The sequence below is a fragment of the Bos indicus x Bos taurus genome, chromosome 1, assembly GCF_003369695.1.
Source record: "Bos indicus x Bos taurus breed Angus x Brahman F1 hybrid chromosome 1, Bos_hybrid_MaternalHap_v2.0, whole genome shotgun sequence".
In the NCBI taxonomy this organism is placed as follows: domain Eukaryota; kingdom Metazoa; phylum Chordata; class Mammalia; order Artiodactyla; family Bovidae; genus Bos; species Bos indicus x Bos taurus.
The window spans coordinates 101,799,593-101,814,722 of record NC_040076.1 but is presented as its reverse complement, the minus strand read 5'-3'; the positions used below and the strand labels follow the sequence as shown (position 1 = coordinate 101,814,722).

Here is a 15,130-nt window from a genome sequence, read left to right as displayed (position 1 = left end):
AGTATACTGTATTGGTGTTTTTCTTTCTGGCTTACTTCACTCTGTATAACAGGCTCCAGTTTCATCCATCTCATTAGAACTGATTCACATGAATTCTTTTTAATGGCTGAGTAATACTCCATTGCGTATATGTACCATAGCTTTCTTATCCATTCATCTGCTGATGGACATCTAGGTTGCTTCCATGTCCTGGCTATTATAAACAGTGCTGCGATGAACATTGGGGTACACGTGTCTCTTTCCCTTCTGGTTTCCTCAGTGTGTATGCCCAGCAGTGGGATTGCTGGATCATAAGGCAGTTCTATTTCCAGTTTTTTAAGGAATCTCCACACTGTTCTCCATAGTGGCCCAGAGGGATGGTATGTGGAGGGAGGAGGGAGGAGGGTTCAGGATGGGGAACACATGTATACCTGTGGCGGATTCATTTCGATATTTGGCAAAACCAGTACAATATTGTAAAGTTTAAAAATAAAATAAAATTTTAAAAAAATTTAAAAAAAGAAAGGAAAAAAAATACCAATGAATATTATTTTAAATCATGACTTAGTCATTCAACCAGAATGAATGAGCTAAGGTAATTTATTCAGCTAATTAAATAAATAGATAGTAATGTTTTTTTCTCCTATCCATAAAGGAAAGCTAGAGGAAGAAATCTGGATTTCTGCCCTGGCCTGAAGCTTGTGTCCCCCTTCCCCAAATTCATATGTTGAACCCCTAATTTCTGACAAATTGGTATCTAGAGATGACAACTTTGGGACATATACAGTCATATGGGTGGAGCCCTCATGAATGGAAATAGTGTCCTATAAGAAGAGATGTCAGAGAGCTCAGATCTTTTCTCTTTGCTTTCTGCTATGTGGGGACACAAGGAGAAACTGACTGTCTGCAAAGCAGAAAGAGGGCCCTCACCAGACACCAGATCTGCTGGTGCCTTGATCTCAAACTTCCCAGAACTGTGGGAAATACATTTTTTTTGTTTAAGCCACACAATCTATGGTAAATTCTTACAGCAACCCAAACTAAGACAATTTCCTTTTGGAAAATAAAGAAAAATGTACATTATTTATATTTAAATACATTTTATTTTTTGTTTTCTAATTAAATGTACAGAATAAGAAATAATTAAATCTGATGACAATTGGTGGTGCGTAACTTAAATCTACTAAACATTGAAGAAAATGTCATATAAAATTACAAAATTTTTGCTTAATTTAAAAATCACCTGTTTTAACTATATCTTAGTTACACACACATGTATTTAGTAATTAGATTACAGTTTCAGCTGATACTTAGTAAAAGCAACTAGAACCATTAAATTCTACTAAATATATTTAAAAATTGAATCTAGGCCATGTTAATAGTATATAATTAATATTAATATTGATGAACACTCTGCAATAACTTTAGATAGATGTTATTAAAATCATATTTTACACAATATAAGAAACAAGTGAAGAGGGTAAACTATAAGTATGGTGATGAAGCTTAAATCCAGGTGTTAATTTCTCTTTGACAACTCGGACTGATGGTGATCTTCATGACCAGTTGATTTCTATTGGTTCATCTAGCGTAACATTATTCCCTGTTAGATCAATGTCTAATATCTTAAAAAAGAAAAAAAAAACAAAAATGGTAATTAATTGTTTAATCAGAACTGTGGGTTTTTTTCAACAAAAACTAATTCCATAAATAAATACTTTATAAGTAAACACATTATAGCTTGTTTTTCTTTCCTATTTTGATGAATTTTTACTTCAGAGAGTTTGCAACCATTTCAGTAGTACTTCCAGCCCAACCACCCATTATACAGATGATGAAAATAAGTCTCAAAGAGGGCGAATAGCTGTCAAAACACAATCAGAAACTATTTACCGGTTATTTCTACAACTTTTCTCTTTCTCTATGACTCATAAATACTCAATTATAATTGCATTACATATACCTTTATGCTTTCTGCCCTCAAATATTATCCAGTCATCTACACACAGAATTTAGATTTTAGTAATATGCTTCCTTTTGCATCGGTCTCAAAGGGCTTTATGCTGAATTTATTGCCAATGATTTCATTGCATGTATGTTACTTTCTTTCACTGGAGAGAATCTCTATCAGACCATATAGGGACTAAGTAGGGAGGTGACTAATGAAGCAGCTGTACTTAAATAATCATCTGTAATATAATGAATTCACTAGACTTTTCCATTGCTCTGATACACTCACATGACTCTCAGTGCCTTTAGCTCAGAAAGTTGGATTCAATCATCAAATATGTAAGAGAAGAAGAAGATTATGAGCATTCTTTTACTGCTAACCAAATACCAAGTATGCACGTAGGGACATTATACAATTTATTCTTTATTAGAGCACCTTAGAATTTCCCACACATTATAGTAGAAGAGTTTAAAACATAACAGGTAAATAATGTTCTTAGTATCTAACAGCTAGATTTGAAACTGATCCATCTTATACAAAAACCTAAGAAAATTCTTTTATTTCAAACATGAAGAACAAACCCATGCATCTCATAGCTCTTAATAGCTGCATAGATGGCAACTAGGCGTAATCGTTGCTAGGTAAATATTTTTAAAATTGCACTGATACAGCAATTAAATCATCTTTTGTATGTTATTCCTACACCCATGGGCAAGGGTCACCAAGATAGAGAAAGAAATTGATCACTCCTTCCTTTTCCCATATATCTATAAAACCTTATAAAACAGAAGGTGTTCATAAATATTTGTTTTATTTAAATGTACTTAGAAGGGATTGCTCCATTTTTTGGTAAACTTAACATCTTCTTTTAGAATCATTGAGATTATAAAATATTAAAAAAATATTCTTAATATTTAAAATTCTTTGTGAATATTTGAAAGCAGTGGAATGAACTTTTCTTTATAAATAGTGATTTTTTTTTAATGCCAAGTATTTGGTCAAAATTAACTTGAAATAATACTTCATATGTTAAAATACCTTATTTGACATTGCTTAACTGACTGTATTTAGTTTTACAGTAAAAGTTGTGAGCTTTATTTTTCACCATTGTAGAACAATGAACAAGAACAAGAAAGAACAAGAAAATAAATAAGGGAAACCATCATTCTTTAATCTCATTGAAAACTGGGTTATTAAAAGAAAAGCTGATTTCTGACTATGATGGATAATTATTGACTGTTTATTCTTGGGGAATTAATTTTCCCTTTCAAGCCCAGTTTCCTAGACTGTCATATAAGACTGCTGGACTAAACCACTGATTCCCATACTATAGAATTTTATAAACCAGTAAAAATTTAAGAAGAAAAAATGAGGGTGAGGTGCTAAGTTATCAACTTCTATTCTACCATAGAGGGACACAAAATACATAAAACTCTAATTTCTCAAACTCTATAGAGTTTAAAGAAATTTAATGTCAAGGTAGTAATTAAGACTCAGATATATATGAAAGGGGAAATTCTGATTGCCTATAGAATAGCAGTAATAATAGGATAGATGCTAAATTTCAACAGAATGAAATGACTTTTCAGGTGCTGTTCAACTCTCACAACTTGTAAAATTATGAAAACCTAAAATTGTGTCCAAGACACAAATATTTTCTTTTTCAGTTGTAGTCAGCCAAACAACTAGCTGTTTTGTAAATTATGTTCACTGAAGTGGTCAGTTGATTAAAAAGCCAGTTGTTTTCATTCAGCTTTAAACACAAAACAGGTATGTGTACATACACTTAACGTTTTAGCAGTTTAGATGTAGCCTTGAACTTGGATCAAACAAAACAGTTCATGGATTCTAAAATATATGTTCTTTAAAATCTATTTTTGTAGAATTTAGGATGAGAAAGAGTTTAAGAGATTGTTTACTTGCATATTCTTATTTAATAGGAAAGAAAAAGAAGCACTAAAATTATTTAATCAAAATAAAAAGCTCATTACTAGCAGCAAAGGGACTTTAACATAAGAATCCTGAGTCCTTATTTAATGTTTGATTCATATCCTTGTACTGTATGCCATATTATTCATAGATGTTAATTGATAATTCTATTCATTTTGAAAGGGCTTTCAAGTATAATTTATCCAAGACATATTAAATGTTCAAATGTGAGCATTTTGTTTTAGAAAACTATTAGGTTTTGAGGCACTTTATCGTAAAGGGATGAAAATAATTTAGAGGCTTAATGTTAATTTTGCTTTGATTATGTCAGAACAATTATAAAATAGATTCCACTAGGTTGATTTCTATGACAAGTTACCAAGGATGATAGTACAGAAATATGTATGAAAGTTTAATGAAAATAAATAAATAAGGACAGTAATAGGTTGTGTTTTTTTGTTTGTTTGTTTGTTTGTTTGTTTAGATCTAAGAAATGTAAGAGGTTCACACAGGTATTTTGAATAGTTCCTTTTAAAAAGAAACATTTTCTTCTGTCAATTACCTCCAGGTTTGGGTCTTCAGTAAAATTAACAGACTCTTTATTTCCGTTGTGTGTGAGAGTAACCTCACTAACACGCATCTTTTCTTTCCCCCATATGTGGATATATCCAAGCCTCATTTCATTTCTGTTTATGTAACCATTTTTCAGTATAGTGCTCGTCAAGATGGTCTATGAAGACAAAGAAAAAGAAATCATTTGAACCTTTCATCTAGCAAGAGCAATTAAATCTTTTGTTGTTGTTGTTTAGTTGGTAAGTCATGTCCAACTCTTTGCGACCTTATGGACTTTAGCCTGCCAAGCTCCTCTGTCCATGTGATTTCCCAGGCAAGAATACTGGAGTGGGTTGCCATGCCCTCCTCCAGGGGAATCTTCCCAACCCAGGTATTGAACCATTGGCAGGTGGATTCTTTACCACTGAGCCACCAGGGAAGTCCCATTAAATATTTAAAAAGCATATATTTGTTAACCAAACTATATCAATATTTCATAGTATACAGATTGTTTATTCATATATTTAAAAGAGGTATATTATATAACATATATAGTATGTAAATACAAAACATGGCATAAAACTTCACATATTATTTAACACAATTGCATATAAATGATCCGTAATGAATACATACCTTATTTAAATTAAATTGTACCAAGGAATATAGGTCTCTTTCATAGGTGTCTATAGGGAAAAAAAGAGTGATGTATTTATATTTCCAAAAAATAATCTGTAGTAAATACTAGCATATTTTTCTTTTCTTTCACAGTACAAAGGATACCAAATACCATCAATGTATATCTTATTCTGTCTAAGTTTATGTATCATTCAAACACATTCTGAGGAGCACTGAAATATGAAGAATAAGTCATGTATCCATGTAGACAGAGTCCTACATGGATAGGCAGATTGATGTGTGTGTGTTTGTGTGTGGGAGAGTAACTCTAGGGGAGACACAGATCTAAACACTTCTCTAGGAGGGTGGAAGAAGTATAAGAATAAACAGAATAGGTGTGATAATCAGCGACACTTCCTGGCCATCTTGATGGCTGAGAATAACAATATAAAGGAAAAAGACTATGATGGCAACTTATCTTAGTGTCATTTGAGAAAAATATTCATTGTTAGAGATTATTAACAGGAAAATTGAAATCAAATGGATAAAACATAGGCTTTATAATCATCACTTTAAATTAGGTATAATCTTGCCATGCTAAGTCGCTTCAGTCGTGTCCGACTCTGTGCGACCCCATAGACGGCAGCCCACCAGGCTCCGTGATCTCTGGGATCCTCCAGGCAAGAATACTGGAGTGGGTTGCCACCTCCTTCTCCAATGCATGAAAGTGGAAAGTGAAAGGGAAGTCGCTCAGTCGTGTCCCACTCCTAGCGACCCCATGGACTGCAGCCTACCAGGCTCCTCTGTCCATGGGATTTTCCAGGCAAGAGTGCTGGAGTAGGGTGCCATTGCCTTCTCCAAATCTTGCCATACTGAAAATCAATTAAAAATGTAATCTTAGAGCTAAAATTTATTTAGTATCTGTCAAATTCTAACTACTTTATCACTATGCTGTAAGAAATGTATTATTATTTTTCCTACTGTATAGAAGAGAGAAATGAGTCCCAGAGAAATTAAATAAATAGCTCAAAATGAAACTAATTAATATCAAGTCTGAACTTATCTCCGGTTTTCTCTGATTTCTATGATTGTGTTCATATGTAAAACCACACAAACGTGTAAGACAGAAAATCAAAAGTAGAGTCAAAGGCATGATGAAAACAATTATTAGGATAACATTGAAAAAGTAACAAATTTTAATTCCTTCTTCTATTACCATGCCAGCATTGTATTCATTAATTCTCTGAAGAATAAAATGCTTAATTGGATAATAATTTTGTTTATAAAAAATTAAATTATATTCTCTGTAAACTTTTTCTCTATAAATAGATTAATTCATATATGATTTAATAACACATTTGAGGCCAAAAAATTAGACTAATTTTAAAATACATAAGTATAACAAGTTTTTAAGAGCAATTTTTAAGTACAGATCTATGAGATGAAAGAAAGCAAAAGTGACAGCTATTAAGAGCATATGAACAGTTTTTTTTGTTTTTAATGAATAAGAGAAAGATACCACCTATGATCTTACTTCAAGGTAGACATATGTCTATTTCACTAAGATGAGTAGGACAAATTAATATTTTACTAAACTACAACCTTATTAGCTAGAACAGTCAAAATTTACTTAATATACCCACATTTCAAAATAAGTTTATTTTGCTTTATCTTATTTTTGTTTTTTGAGAAATATACATGTCTACAAATAAAAGTGATTGGGACAGAGGAAAGGGACCAGATAGATGATTAAATAGTTAATTCCACTAGGGAATTTTAAGTTAAAAAAAAAAAAAAAGAAGAAGAAGAAGAAAGAAAATCCTGTAACCTAATGATCACTCAGGAAAATAGATTTGCTTAACTACAAAATCAAGCAGGCTTGCTTAGCAACAAAACCATACAATGCAAGCATGAGACATGGTCCAAAAGAATAAAACAATAGTGGAGTGAAACCCACACCCTGCTCAGTAAGATCAGTAAGTTAAGGAATCCTGGGACCAGCTCTTATGCACACACTAAAAACAAAAATATAAGGAAAAGATGACATTACACTGAAACCTGAGACAATTTACTATATTTTAGTATGTTACCCCCTTTTTGCTCATTTCCACTGTGCCATGACAGTCTCCATTTGACCATGTAGGAACAAGAAAACTCCCTCCCTTGCCTGATGTGGAGGAGGAGCTGATGTTGGAAGCTTGATGTCTACTCAAGAATGAGGAAGAAGGTGGTCTTTTCTCCCTCCTCACCTCTCCTTTGATTATAAAACAGTAGCCCACTAAGTTCTCAGTGCAACATCCTCTTGCCCACCTGCTTATAAACCTCACAAGAGCCCAATTCTTGCATCTTATTGAGAATCCTCTTGCTTAATTCTTTCTGCCCTGAAACATAAAGAATTGGAGCCTCCCAAAACACATTTTTACAGTTTCAATAGTATTCCTTAAAATTTAAATATACTTAAAAGAAAATTTTATTTAGATATCTAGTTTATTGGATAGGTTGGCAAGCTTGTTGTAAGAGAAAGTTTCTTCAGAGATTCTGATCTAATAAATCCAAAGATTCCAAGCATTTGCTATGTATTGTTGTTGCTATTCATTTAAGAAATTTCAGAGGATTTGCTGAAACCTTTATAATTACTTATAACAAATATACTGAGATTGTGAAATATAACCAAACTAGTAGATAGAATGGGTCAGAACAACTTTGTATGTTTGTATAAAGAGAACATAGAGAAATATATGAATTCTGCTCACTTTTCAGTGATAAAACAAAAGAAAAATCTGCCATGAAACTTCAACAGAGTAAAGGTTTTACCAAGTTCTTTCATCTATATCTTAGCTTGATAGAAATAGCTGTATTAAAAAAAAAAAAAAAAATGAAGAGAAGCCTTGTCTCCCTACTGTTAAAATGAATTATCTAAATTTGCTAGAGAGTGAGATTCAAATATCCCAAGACAAGCATGCAAATTATGCATAACTCAACTTTACACCCCTGGAGAATTGTAGGCAAATTCAAAGTGCCTCCTAGTGAAGAAGAAAGGCTATAAACTTTGTAGACCCTCAGTTAATGTGTTAATGAAGTTCAGGGCTCTGAAAACAAGATTTTATTTAACTAATAGCAGTTCAGTCACTTTCTAATTCACAAAATACTAGGAAGAGCTTATTTATTTATTTATTTATTTATTTATTTTGAGGCTTGCTTATTACCATATGATTCTTATATCACTTTCTGATATAGATTACTTACTAATAGATTCCTATTTCTTATGGTTGTAGAATATTAACTATGATTAACCTGAAAAGATGAAAGAAAGATGTCTTTGCTATTAATGAAAAATCTCTCATCTATGGATAATGTATTTAAATTGTAGTAAACTGTCCTACAGCTCCACACAGATGTTAGTTGCTATGACTAAGAGCCATGTCAAGAGAATACTTAGATCCCCATCTTAGGGAGCTGACATTGCTAATCCTCTAACAGTGTTTATTTAACAGTGAAATAATAACCTGGGGGCACTGACTCAAAGGCAGATTTCTGGGCCTTTCCTTAACTTAATGGAATTTGGATGGCCTTAGAATATCCATTCTTTACAAACTTCTCAGGAAGCAGAGCACACACTGCTAAAAGTTTAGCAGTTAAGTCTGATTTTGAGGAATAGCCATGGAGTAAACAAAGATTTAAATTTAAATCCTCAAACTTTTCATGTAAAAAACTGTAAAATATTAAAAAAGAAAAACAAAAAAGCAAAAGCTATAGCCATAAAGCATACAGACTAAGTTTAAATTTGTTTCTGAACTATCTCATGTTTTAAAGGCATCGTTATGCATCAATATGTGCACATGGGAAAGTGGCTTTTCAACTCAGCTGACTGCACACATACTGAATGTCTATTATGCAAACAGAACTGGCTAATTCTGGGAATACAAAGATGATCAGTATACCATCCCTGTCCACACAAATCTCTTTGTTATCTAGAGGTTGACCATAGGGATTACATATATTTAGGATAAGAAGAACATCTTTAAATATTTGTAAGTCTATTTTTAAGTTGACTCAAATATTTATTAAACTATTTTAGCTCTCAACCACATTATTGGCTTTTTTTGTACTCAGCTTCCAAAGCACAATAATAGGTAACCAAAAAATAATGTGAGATAATATGTATGTTATCAGTTATATTTAATCTCCTATTGAGTAGTCATTGCTATTTTGGACTCCTTTTTCCTACTCTAACTACTTAGTGAGTGAAGTCGCTCAGTCGTGTCTGACTCTTAGCAACCCCATGGACTGCAGCCCACCAGGCTCCTCCGTCCGGAGGAGACAGACACGACTGAGCGACTTCACTCACTAAGTAGTTAGAGTAGGAAAAAGGAGTCCAAAATAGCAATGGCTAAAAGACAAAAAAAGGAAAAAGCCCACAAAAATAGGTCAAAGGAAGGTCTGAGGACTGGAGTGAGAACGTCAGGTGAAGCAAACAGCCCTCCTGGTTAGCACAATTTACATAGGGTAGGCTCAGGGGTAGGAGAAAAGAAAAAAAAAAAAAAAACATAAAAAGAAGAGCCAAAATTGAGCCTCTGGCTTCTCTTCTCTTCACTTCTTTTGGGTCAGCCTGTCCTCACATCCTGCCTCACACTTTGAGGATGTATTTTCCTTTGCTTGCCAAATAAAACTGAGCTGTAACTGACATAATACTGAGCTGTAACACTGGTCCATCCGTCACTTCAAATTGTTGCTGCGGTAAGTCAGAACAAAGGAAATTACACACTCCCCTGACATATGTGGTGCTGTTTCTTGGATTTAACCTGGATGAAACAACGTCAGCCTGGCCCTCATGAGGCAGAGACCAAGCACAGCAGAAGCCCAACTTGGTGAAAGCTCCCATGGTGGAAGCTGAATGCAAAGAAAACCCAGCACAGTGGAACTGACAGGATGCCCAGTGAGCTGGAAACCAGGACAGCAAAAACAAACTTGGTAGAAAGCTCACATGGCTCAGTCTCAGATTTCAAAAGACCCTGTTAAGGGGTTAAGGTAGGATGTCCTCGATCCTATGGCTGGGGTGACATATGGCTAACAAAATCTTAATGTTGTGGCCTGGGTGTGGGTTGGAAAAGAATTTCCAGACATGAGGCAGAATGAGAGGCAAATAAAGTTTATTACAGTGGAAGACACTATTAGAAGAGTGGGCCAGCACAAGGGAGAATCAACATTGAACAGGGGTCCTTAGTCCACTTTTATATCCATGGTACAAAGAGTTGGATAGGGGTTTTGTGGGTAATTTGCTGATTGGATGAGGCACATATACTGGGTGGGGGTAGGGAAGAGTAAGGCAAATATCTTCTCCCTATGTGGTAGTGGAGTAGCCATCATGGTCAATAAAAGAGTCCAAAATGCAGTATTTGGATGCAATCTCAAAAATGACAGAATGATCTCTGTTCGTTTCCAAGGCAAACCATTAAATATCACAGTAATCCAAGCCTATGCCTCAACCAGTAACACTGAAAAAGCTGAAGTTGAATGGTTCTATGAAGACCTACAAGACCTTTTAGAACTAACATCCCAAAAAAGATGTCCTTTTCATTATAGGGGACTGGAATGCAAAAGTAGGAAGTCAAGAAACACCTGGAGTAACAGGCAAATTTGGTCTTGGAATACAGAATGAAGCAGGGCAAAGGCTAATAGCGTTTTGCCAAGAGAATGCACTGGTCAAAGCAAAACCCTCTTCCAACAACACAAGAGAAGACTCTACACATGGACATCACCGGATGATCAACACCAAAATCAGACTGATTATATTCTTTGCAGCAAAAGATGGAGAAGCTCTATACAGTCAGCAAAAACAAGACTAGGAGCTGACTGTGGCTCAGACCATGAACCTCTTACTGCCAAATTCAGACTTAAATTGAAGAAAGTAGGGAAAACCACTAGACCATTCAGGTATGACCTAAATCAAATCCCTTATTATTATACAGTGGAAGTTAGAAATATATTTAAGGGACTAGATCTGATAGACAGAGTGCCTGATGAACTATGGATGGACGTTCGTGACATTGTACAGGAGACAGGGATTAAGACCATCCCCATGGAAAAGAAATGCAAAAAAGCAAAATGGCTGTCTGAGGAGGCCTTACAAAGAGCTCTGAAAAGAAGAGAAGTGAAAAGCAAAGGAGAAAAGGAAAGATATAAGCATCTAAATGCAGAGTTCCATAGAATAACAAGGAGAGATAAGAAAGCCTTCCTCAGTGATCAATGCAAAGAAATAGAGGCAAACAACAGAATGGGAAAGACTAGAGATCTCTTCAAGAAAATTAGAGATACCAAGGGAATATTTCATGCAAAGATGGGCTTGATAAAGGACAGAAATGGTATGGACCTAACAGAAGCAGAAGATATTAAGAAGAGGTGGCAAGAATACACAGAAAAACTGTACAAAAAAGAGCTTCATGACCCAGATAATCACAATGGTGTGATCACTGACCTAGAGCCAGACATCCTGGAATGTGAAGTCAAGTGGGCCTTAGAAAGCATCATTACAAATAAAGCTAGTGGAGGTGATGGAATTCCAGTTGAGCTATTCCAAATTCTGAAAGATGATGCTGTGAAAGTGCTGCACTCAATATGCCAGCAAATTTGGAAAACTCAGCAGTGGCCACAGGACTGGAAAAGGTCAGTTTTCATACCAATCCCAAAGAAAGGCAATGACAAAAATGCTTAAACTACTGCACTCATTGCACTCATCTAAAATGCTAGTAAAGTAATGCTCAAAATTCTCCAAGCAGGCTTCAGCAATAATGTGAACCGTGAACTTCGAGATGTTCAAGCTGGTTTTAGAAAAGGCAGAGGAACCAGAGATCAAATTGCCAACGTCCGCTGGATCATTGAAAAAGCAAAAGAGTTCCAGAAAAACATCTATTTCTACTTTACTGACTATGCCAAAGCCTTTGACCATGTGGATCACCATAAACTGTAGAAAATTCTTAAAGAGATGGAAATATCAGACTACTTGACCTGCCTCTTGAGAAACCTATATGCAGGTCAGGAAGCAACAGGTAGAACTGGACATGGAACAACAGACTGGTTCCAAATAGGAAAAGGAGTACTTCAAGGCTGTATATTGTCACACTGCTTATTTAACTTATATGCAGAGTACATCATGAGAAGTGCTGGGCTGGATGAAGCACAAGCTGGAATCAAGATTGCCGGGAGAAATATCAATAACCTCAGATATGCAGATGACAGCACCCTTATGGCAGAAAGTGAAGAGGACCTAAACAGCCTGTTGATGAAAGTGAGAGAGGAGAATGAAAAAGTTGGCTTAAAGCTCAACATTGAGAAAACGAAGATCATGGCATCTGATTCTGTCACTTCATGGGAAATAGATGGGGAAACAGTGGAAACAGTGTCAGACTTTATTTTTTGGGGCTTCAAAATCACTGCAGATGGTGACTGCAGGCATGAAATTAAAAGACGCTTACTCCTTGGAAGGAAAGTTATGACCAATCTAGATAGCATATTGAAAAGCAGAGATATTACTTTGCCAACAAAGGTCCGTCTAGTCAAGGCTATGGTTTTTCCAGTGGTCATGTATCGATGTAAGAGTTGGACTGTGAAGAAAGCTGAGCACCGAAGAAGTGATGCTTGAACTGTGGTGTTGGAGAAGACTCTTGAGAGTCCCTTGGACTGCAAGGAGATCCAACCAGTCCATCTTAAAGGAGATCAGTCCTGGGTGTTCATTGGAAGGACTGATGCTAAAGCTGAAATTCCAATACTTTGGCCACCTCATGTGAAGAGTTGACTCATTGGAAAAGACCCTAATGCTTGGAGGGATTGGGGACAGGAGGAGAAGGGGACGACAGAGGATGAGATGGTTGGATGGCACCACCAACTCAATGTACATGAGTTTGAGTGAATTCCGGGAGTTGGTGATGAACAGGGAGGCCCTTCGTGCTGCGATTCATGGGGTCGCAAATAGTCGGACATGATTGAGCGACTGAACTGAATGGGGTAGGAAGGGAGACAGGTTATAATGCTCAGGAGGACCTGAAATTTGTTAATAGTTACAACATGGGGAAAGGAAGGATGATAAGGGTCTGGTTTTTCCATTCCTGCATTCCAAGATCCTCCTTGGTTTTATATGCTCTTTTGTCCTTGGGTCACCACACTTAATTCCTTTATAATCTCTCATTTCTTGTTTCTTTGAACCCCTTGCAAACAGGCGAGCAGCAGTGTGTGCAATTGAGGGACTCTGGCAGGGGCTACTTAGTAGCTGTTGCCCAAGCAAGCGGGGGTTCTTTGTCCTTAACCTGCTTTGTGCCAAGGATCAGGCCAATTAAAACTGTGAGCACAGGTCAGGTATTTAGCAGATTTTCCAGCAGGTTATGAAGGCGATTCCTTGGCACGATTTTCCCACTCTTTTTTCCTCCTTGTGTTCATCTCCTCTCTCCATCTATGTAACTGTTTACAAAATATTGGACAGGTCATCATTTTTCAATTACTGAAGGTTGTGTTTGAAACTGATTACCTAAGATTGGGACTCAAATCTACGTGGCAGGGACTGTGCTATGCTTAGTCAGTCAGTCGCATCTGACTGGGACTTGACCCTAGCCAAAATGTACAGTGCCTGGTCTTAGGACCTAATGAAGCTCAGGCTCTTGATGTCATTGCAAAAACGTCAGTGAGAGACACAGTGATAGGTAAGAGGTGTATTTGTTTGGATTTAGAGAGGAGCACAGGCCACAGAGGGCAAGTTCCAGTGCTGTGGCCATGGAATGTGGTGTGGTTAGTTTTTGTGAGCTGGGTGATTTCATATGCTAATGAGTAGGAGGATCATTCCAACAATTGGGGAATGCCTTGGAACAGTCATGATGCCTCTGTGTGTGTCATTTAGCTTTCAGATTAAGAGGCAAGTTTTAGTTAAATTTGATAAATTTGACTTGTGTGTCATCTTGGGCCCATTTGATTTTAATCAGTTTATGTTAGACCTTGGGCTATGTCATTCTTTCAAAGGTTGTGCCCTGCTCCCTTAGCTCCTGTTTCATGCTCTTTTCCTAAGCCCTATCAGGGCCCACAGTGTTGCCTCTATAATCTCCTGGAGGGAAAACCAGAAAATAGCTTGCCCTTGGGAGGGAAATACTGTATAATATCCAATCTCTCTAGATATTCCAGCCTTCATCTTCCATGTTTTGTACAACATGTGCAACAACGGTATTCTCAGTGAACTGACTAGGGCTGGTGACAGGCACACAATGCCTGCTAGAAGTCTGTCTGTTGGTGGCATCCCTTTAAGGGCAATTGGGCTTCCATGGATAGTGTTTGCCACTTGGTGAGTTAGCCCTGCAGGCCATTTGGGCCCAAACCCTTATCATCCTTCTCTTAAATTTATAAACGTACCCTCAGATCAAATCTCCTCTCCACTTTTATGGAACATCTGTTCTGTTGCTTCTTACCAATTTGTTCTTAAGCCACTTACTAACTCCTACAACCAGAACTCTGTTCTCTTGTAGGCATTGCTCCACCCTGCTTATGATTAAAATATTCTTAATGCCCCTAACAGGACCAGATAACCCAATCCTTTGTCATTACTTATTATTACCTAAAGTGGGTCTATGACAATGAAATATTTACCACTGGAAACATCCTAAACTGCTCTTATGGAGGACTAGAGGAAGAAATCAGTGCCTTACATTCCCTCAGAGCAATAACAGGATAAGGCTTATGGCTGTTTCCCCAGGTTCCCAGTTTCAGGCCATAGCTTTGTATTGCTTTACATCATGGTATCTATTCCCATCTGTGGTGGAGAAACCGGCAATGATTTAAGATTACAACCCCTTAATCCTAAGCAGCAGTAGTCATGCTGGATACCTTGGGGACGCCCAACTCCAGCCTGGGATCCCAGGAGGTTGATCTGCCTCAACCTGCCTAGGGATCTGGTCCCTGGGAGGTTGTCACACCTCAATCTGCTCAGAGATCTGCCAATCCAGGGGTTCCAGGAGGTTGACATATCTCGACCTGCCCAGGGACCCAATTTTTGGGAGGCTGACATGCCTCGACCTGCCTGGGGATTTGATCTTCAGGAGGCTGTCATGTCTCAGCCGGTCTGGGGAT

At 36.6% G+C, this 15,130-nt stretch overlaps 1 protein-coding gene across 1 annotated transcript in view; it reads right to left on the bottom strand.

Moving 5' to 3' along the window:
- Positions 1-1,152: 1,152 nt before the first annotated feature.
- Positions 1,153-15,130, bottom strand: part of SI (sucrase-isomaltase) — a 114,358-nt gene continuing 100,380 nt past the window's right edge. The window contains exons 45-47 of the mRNA XM_027552332.1: positions 5,048-5,097; positions 4,422-4,589; positions 1,153-1,604 (exon numbers count right to left, since the gene is read on the bottom strand). Of these exons, the coding sequence (XP_027408133.1) occupies positions 1,536-1,604; positions 4,422-4,589; positions 5,048-5,097 (287 nt within the window). The 3' untranslated portion in view covers positions 1,153-1,535. The remainder of the gene's footprint in view (positions 1,605-4,421; positions 4,590-5,047; positions 5,098-15,130) is intronic.